Source organism: Asparagus officinalis, chromosome 7, assembly GCF_001876935.1.
Source record: "Asparagus officinalis chromosome 7, Aspof.V1, whole genome shotgun sequence".
Lineage (NCBI taxonomy): Eukaryota > Viridiplantae > Streptophyta > Magnoliopsida > Asparagales > Asparagaceae > Asparagus > Asparagus officinalis.
In genome coordinates this window covers 129,762,612-129,769,805 of record NC_033800.1, presented here as the reverse complement: position 1 = coordinate 129,769,805, position 7,194 = coordinate 129,762,612, and the positions used below count along the sequence as shown (strand labels likewise).

Genomic DNA, 7,194 nt, shown 5'->3' with positions numbered 1-7,194 from the left:
TATCTAAAAATATCATCATTCATTCACCTTTTGACAAGTCTCTACCTTGACATCATTATAATGAAATCTCTTTAACTGGATATTCACCTACAGTAGAGACGACAATGTGAATGTACTTTAGTTGAAGGGACGTTCTTGCAAAAAATTAAAATCATAATAGTCACAAATTTTCAAAAGTTTTTTTTTTCAAGAGGATGCAAATGGAAGAAAAAAACCCTTCAAATAATTTAAAACTCCCCCTGCCTTTTCTCTCCCTCTGTTTTCGCCTGCTACAGTCCCCGCTTTCGTGCAGAGCTCATCTTTCCCTGTTCTCTCTCTCTCTCTCTCTCTCTCTCTCTCTCTCCTTCTGCTCGCAGTCCACTAAAGCTGCCATTGTGGAAATCGATAATCCCAGCTACGGCGAAAACAAAAAAGAAAAGAAAACGGAGAGAGTTTAGAGAGAGAAAGCCGCTCTCCTCTCTTTCCCAACTCCGAGCAGAAAGCGAAAAAGGGATACAACCCCAAAATCATGGCCTCCGTTGAAAGATCGGTATCTTTGTGACGCTAAAAAATAAAGAGAATAAAGCAGAGTGAAGACAACAAGAAGCCATATTCAACCCACTCATTGCAAATGTTACTATTCTCTCGCGTGCTCGCGCCTTGATTGGCCTCTCTGCATGTTTTTGGCATGTGGGGACTATTTCTTTAAGATAAAGTTGGGTTTTTGATGGTGGGTTCTTGAGATTGGATGCTGGCATGCTGTCTTCTCTTTGCAAAATGAGAGCTTGATGTGTTTTTGGATGTGGGTCTTTTGAGTTGCACGCCATTTTAGTGTTTTTCTTAGAATGGAAGTGACTCCTGTTTCTCTTTGGCCTTGCTTCGATTTGAATTAAGTGTAGGAAGAACTCTTGAGAGCTGGCTAGGTGAAGATAAGATGACTTCTGCAGGTAAGTCATCAGCAATTCTAGATGAAATGAGGCTCTTGGAAGAGGTCCAGAGCGATTCAGGTTAGCGATGTTTGGGTTTGATTTATTACTCTTTAGCTCGTTGGTAGTTTGAGCTTCTGTCCTTTTTTTTTCTAGTACTAATAGTTCTATCAAAATGTGTAAATTTTGGATATTAGGTTCAAGAAAGGCGCTTAACTCTGAGCTGTGGCATGCCTGCGCTGGCCCTCTCGTATCGTTGCCGCAACCCGGGACCCTTGTGTATTATTTCCCTCAAGGGCACAGTGAGCAGGTTTTTATCTTTTGATGCTTTTATACCTTCTTTTCTTGCGTAGGATAACTGGATCCTTTGCATCTTCACAACAATTTTTTAACATTGGTTTACTCTGCCGTATTATATTAGAGATGATAATGTCAAGCATTTTTAGATGGAGAATGTCATGATTACCCTCTTACAGTTCCTCATTACTGACCTTTATTGACTTAAGGTTAATTACTCTTGTGAAATTGTATAATGGCTATGCGAACATGCATGGTGAGTATTATTCTGAATGAGGTTTTGTTGGTACATATGCTTGAATTGATTGGAATTGGTTCCTGTATATCATGAGGTTTCCTGCGTTGAGTTTTTTGAATGAGCTGTATTAGTTAGATTATGCAGGAAGGGTTCGCAATATTTGATGACCTCTTTAGATAGTTTCCCCCCGCTTTTTCTGCATTGACTTCACGATTTTTTTTCTCAATAGAGTTATATACAATGTTCTTGAGGCCTTCCATGAGCAAATTGTGCACTGAGAGCTGTGGATCTATTTTCTCGACTTTAATTTGATCTGTTTCTTTACTACAGGTGACAACTTCGACTAAAAATATTTCAAATTCACACATCCCTAACTATCCAACACTCCCGTCTCAGTTGCTGTGTCAGGTTCATAATGTTACGTTACATGTGAGTGTAACTGGCTGACTTCCTAGTTTTGTATAGTCTCCTTTTAGTATCTATGTAATGCTTGTTATTTACTTCTTCTGAAATACTTCCAGGCTGATAGAGATACTGACGATATCTACGCTCAAATGACCCTCCAACCGGTGAATTCAGTAAGTTTCTTGCTTCTTCTCAATTGCATCTTAAACACTTAAGCAAATACATAATACATTTTTAGTTGACATCTTTGGGGCACAGTATTTCATCGTATTCTTGGAAGAATTGCCCGAGATTAAATTTCTATAAAAAACATGTTGTGGTCATGCCTAGTTTTCTTAAAAAAAATTAACGACAAATGTTTGTGTTTTCTTAATTATTCAGTGGTTTTTGGTTCCTTTCAAGATATCTTATTATTAGTGTGTAATATGCACTGGTACCTTGTAATTGTAACAACTTGGAGTGTGATGTCATCCAGAGATCAGTTCGTTCATATGACTGAATATTGGAACTTGATCTCTGGAGTTCTTTGATACAAAATAATTCTTTGTATAATTTGTTCAAAAATTTGGAATCCCTATGATGGTTATTGTTTTGTTTTTTAATTCCAAAATCCCTATGATGGTTTATGTTGGAGTAAGTAGTACAAAGGACATAAACTAAGAGAATAGTAAATAAATCTAACAGTCCTATTTTATTCAGGAAGGTGGTGTCTTTCCAATTCCAAATTTCGGACATGCAATGAGCAAGCAGCCAAATGAGTTCTTTTGTAAGAATTTAACCGCAAGTGATACAAGTACTCATGGCGGTTTTTCCGTGCCTAGAAGGGCTGCAGAAAAGCTATTTCCTCAATTGGTGAGGACATTTGGGTGAACTAGAACAAGAAACCTGATTTACTTTTATTTCTGCATGTAATTTCATACTCACCTCTTACAGGATTATTCAATGCAATCTCCAAATCAAGAGCTCATAGTTAGAGATTTACATGATAACATGTGGACATTTCGTCATATATACCGTGGTGGGTACATTTGTCACATAAAAGGGATCTATCTTGAATTATATACATCATTCTCTTACTATGAGATTTTAAGCTCTGGTTTGGGCACCAAACTCACTTCATTAAAAAATTTTCCCTGCTGATTGAGTTCTGAATCTTTCTGTTCTTTGCAGGACAGCCAAAGCGACATCTTTTGACAACTGGTTGGAGTTTGTTTGTGGGCACCAAACGGCTTAAAGCTGGTGATTCTGTTTTGTTCGTTAGGTAATTCCGAAGTTATGCATCCGCATAGTTAATGTCCTGTTCTTTAATCAACTTAAAGTGATATCATAATATATAATTGTAGTCCTAGACTTTGGGCATTGAAAGTAAGAAAAAAAAAGTTTTTTTTCTGAAGAAAAGTTGTAGTTCCTCTTCTATTACAGTTATCCATATAGTTTTATCACTTCAGATGATAACGTCAACAAACCAATGTGCTAATGGGTTATTGTGGTAAAAGTTGCAAAAATTTATGATAAAACCGGTTAGGAGCCATGAATATGTCATTTTTAAGCAAAACAGAAAAGCTGCAGATATATCTTGTTTTATCCAGCTATAGTTGAATTTATGATGGTCATAATCATTAAAATTGTTTATGGTGATGTATGCAGGGACAAGAAGTCACAATTGCGTTTGGGTATTAGACGTTCGAATCGTCAGCAAACTGCATTGTCATCATCTGTGCTGTCTACCGATAGTATGCATATCGGTGTTCTTGCTGCTGCAGCTCATGCTGCAGCTAGTCAGAGCCCATTTACTATTTACTATAATCCAAGGTAGTTTGTTGCTTATATATGACCTTCATTGTGCATTCTTGTTTATTTTTTTTAAGCTGTGTATTCTCAGAGCATGTCCTTCAGAATTCATCATTCCTTTGGCCAAGTACCATAAAGTTGTATATTCTCAACTGTCAATTGGAATGAGATTTGGGATGATGTTTGAAACAGAGGAATCAACAAAACGAAGGTAAGTTGTAGTATTATATGTACCATTTTGTGATTTGCTTATATGGAGAGTTTCCAAATTTTAACAAAATACCATGTTTTATAATTATGTCTTTGCACACTGAAACGAATTCTTTGTTTAGAAATTTAAATTTTTGCTGATTTGTATTATTATCAATGAATTGAGATCTTAGTCGAAGAACCAATGAATATTGCTTTTGCACTTTTTTTTTTTGTTTCCTAAACGTTCTTTTTTGTTAATTTGTATTAGTATTATTGTCAACAAACTATTTTAGAACTGCTGTCAAACGAATACTGATTTTGTACATATATTTGTCGTTGGACATGTAACTAACCTTTTCTTCTGATTTATTTCTGCTGCAGATATATGGGCACAATTGCAGGTATTAGCGATTTTGATCCATTAAGATGGCCGAACTCAAATTGGCGGAATTTACAGGTGAATTCATATCTACATTTGGTTGAATGAAGCGTTTCTGCTAGTATCAAGGACCAGCGGAATCTTTGAAGGCTAAGTCTTATTTATGTCTTTATTAGGTAGAATGGGATGAACAAGGTTATGGTGAGAAACCAGGAAGGGTAAGCCTATGGGAAATTGAGACTCCTGAAAATTTTTTTGTTTACCCTACAGTGCCTACACCAAGTTTGAAGCGACAATGTCTGCCTGGATTTGGAGGTAAGTCTTGTAACTGCACTTTCACTTACCAGTTAACAAGGTATTTTAGTTTTTCATGTAGTTATTGTATCTACTAATTGTTTTTCTACTCATTTATTCCTTATCTAGTTAGATCGAAATGGTAATTTTGGACAAGCAGATAGTTACTATGCAAATCATGTTCTGTCTGAAAAAAGAGAACTGTAATTAGATTGTTCTGATGTCAAAATAAACCAAACCTGTATTCATACGCGAAGTAGAGATAACTGGAGTCAAGATGGGTCGTAGGTGGGTGCAAGTTAGGATCAACTAGATTTAACAAGTCATTTTGCATTTTAAAGCATCAACTTAGTGGCATGGTTGATGCTTGTGTTGTGTATGTACGAGTCAACAGATCTGCGCCTACAAATTTAAAGAGTAGTAAATATTTCACAAAGAATAATAGGGGACAATTCTATTTAATTAAATGATAGGAAATTTAATTCTGAAATCTGTGAAGTTCAGCCCACTACTGGCTTTTCGCTGCACGACTAGGGAAACTAGAAGTATCTGTCTTTTGATCTTTGTACAAAATACTAAATACTCTCGCGTAAATCAATAAATGGTTCTTATTGGATGTAACGGGCCAATCCAAAAATTCAGGACTAGTATATTGCCATAATATGAGATTTGTTTATTTGCTAATGTTTCATTTCTATATGCTCTGCATTCTTTTCCTTTCAAAATTATAATAAGCACCCACTTATATCCATTGCTCAAATCAATTTTGAACATGTGCATCGATGTATGTGATCTTTCTTGATTTCTGATATAGTAATCTAAAAGTCGATCCTTCTTCTGCCAAACTTCACAGTTCCTGGGTTGGAAACTGGATCTGGAAATGTGAAAACCTTACCACGGGCTTTAGAAAGTGGAACTGGGAACATCCATTCAATGCTTTCTGGTGTTGGTTCGGACCAACTCTTGAAGATGCTTCATTCATCTCAAAGTCCAAGTCCGGATAATCAGTTGAGATGCCATCAATCAATTTATGCAAGCATTTTACAGAAAATTGGAGGGAATGGCATTTCTAAACCCTTGTCCTCATCACCAACAATTAGTGCACTAAGAAGTCCATTGCATCAGGAACAGCTCCCTCTTGTACAGCAACAGATTCTCTGTAGCGTGGAGCAGCCTGTAGTTCATATAGAAAGTGCACCTGAGACTAATGTTGGGAAGCAAGAACATCAACCAATGGTAACTACTTTATTAGAGAAAGCTTCTTTAGAGAAAGGTAAGGAGTATAGGAGCAGGAACTTAGAGAGAAATTGTGATAGATCATTGTTGCAAGAAGTGGCTGAGAATTCTGACGGAGCAAAGAATGTTGTGACTGAACAAGAACTACAGACAAAGGACCGTGAATCTCCAAAAACTATTGATCAAGAACTAGAGCCAAAGGACCAAGAAAAAGTACATCTTTGCAATCCTGACCCAACTTCTGCTCAATTACCAGATTTAGCATCAGTATATTCATTTGATAAACAAAATTCGTGCTGCCAATCTTTTTCTGTCCCTTCAAATGAACCTGAATTGTTATCTAGCCTTGGCATCCAAGATTCCTTGTTTTTATTAGCGTCAGATATTTCTACCAGTCCTTCAGCTGATATATCTTCCATAGTGGATTCAGAAGCACTTATTCCCTTTGAGTCATTTCAATTCTCTTGCTTTTCAGAACCCCGTACCCCCAACCGTCTACCTTCGTACGTACCAGAATTTTTCAGTGCCCAAGTAATAAATAACCCAGGTAACCGGGCAGCTGATGAACGGGAGAATGACTTGGAAAAAGTAACTAATTCATGTGGAATGAGGGACTTGTCTGATGAGAGTTTTAACCAAAGCGAAACTTTCAGCAACCTACTGTTTGAAGCTAGCAATGGAAATATGATAGGGAGGTCATGTGTCTCAAGTACAATATTAGAAGGATTCAGTGCGGTAAGAGATTCTGGTTTTTGTGTTTCTTCAGAAGATTTGTTTAGTAGCTTCACCTGCAATCAAGAATTGCAGTCTCAAGTTACTTCATCGAATCTAGCAGACTCTCAATTTCTACCTCCACAAGAAATTCCTGAGGGATCAGGGGGTACTTCATCTGCCAGAATGGATGTTAATGAAAGAAACTTCCTTAATAGATGTTCAATGAAACAAATGGCTCTACAACCTTTACGAACATATACAAAGGTATAAACTTTGATTTCTCATTTATCTGATTTGTGTTATAAATTTTGTTTTGAACTTGCAATGATATGGAGTATAATTTTTTCCTTATATAGGTACAAAAATCAGGATCTGTTGGGAGGTCAATTGATGTGACGCGCTTTAAAGATTACCATGAACTAAGGTCTGCAATAGCATGCATGTTTGGGCTTGATGGGCAGCTGGATGATCATAAAGGTTCAGAATGGAAACTAGTTTACGTTGACTATGAAAATGATGTTCTTCTTGTTGGAGATGATCCATGGGAGTAAGTTTATTATTTCCTTTTATTTTCTTTCTAACAGAAGAAGATATGTAGGTGTTAGTATCTAGATGAGCTTAATTACAAGTTCACAATGACCTGATCCTTCGATAATATAAAAATCTTCTTCTTTTCAATTTCACATGATGTGTACTTATGCATAGAGATTCATTTATTTTTGCCTCCTTTTGCCTCCTATTGG

At 36.5% G+C, this 7,194-nt stretch overlaps 1 protein-coding gene across 1 annotated transcript in view; it reads left to right on the top strand.

The window, feature by feature from the left end:
* Positions 275-7,194, top strand: part of LOC109848378 (auxin response factor 11) — an 8,996-nt gene continuing 2,076 nt past the window's right edge. The window contains exons 1-13 of the mRNA XM_020417844.1: positions 275-986; positions 1,103-1,215; positions 1,771-1,869; positions 1,962-2,018; positions 2,545-2,697; positions 2,779-2,863; positions 3,016-3,106; positions 3,493-3,657; positions 3,728-3,847; positions 4,210-4,285; positions 4,384-4,522; positions 5,355-6,715; positions 6,808-6,998. Of these exons, the coding sequence (XP_020273433.1) occupies positions 914-986; positions 1,103-1,215; positions 1,771-1,869; positions 1,962-2,018; positions 2,545-2,697; positions 2,779-2,863; positions 3,016-3,106; positions 3,493-3,657; positions 3,728-3,847; positions 4,210-4,285; positions 4,384-4,522; positions 5,355-6,715; positions 6,808-6,998 (2,723 nt within the window). The 5' untranslated portion in view covers positions 275-913. The remainder of the gene's footprint in view (positions 987-1,102; positions 1,216-1,770; positions 1,870-1,961; positions 2,019-2,544; positions 2,698-2,778; positions 2,864-3,015; positions 3,107-3,492; positions 3,658-3,727; positions 3,848-4,209; positions 4,286-4,383; positions 4,523-5,354; positions 6,716-6,807; positions 6,999-7,194) is intronic.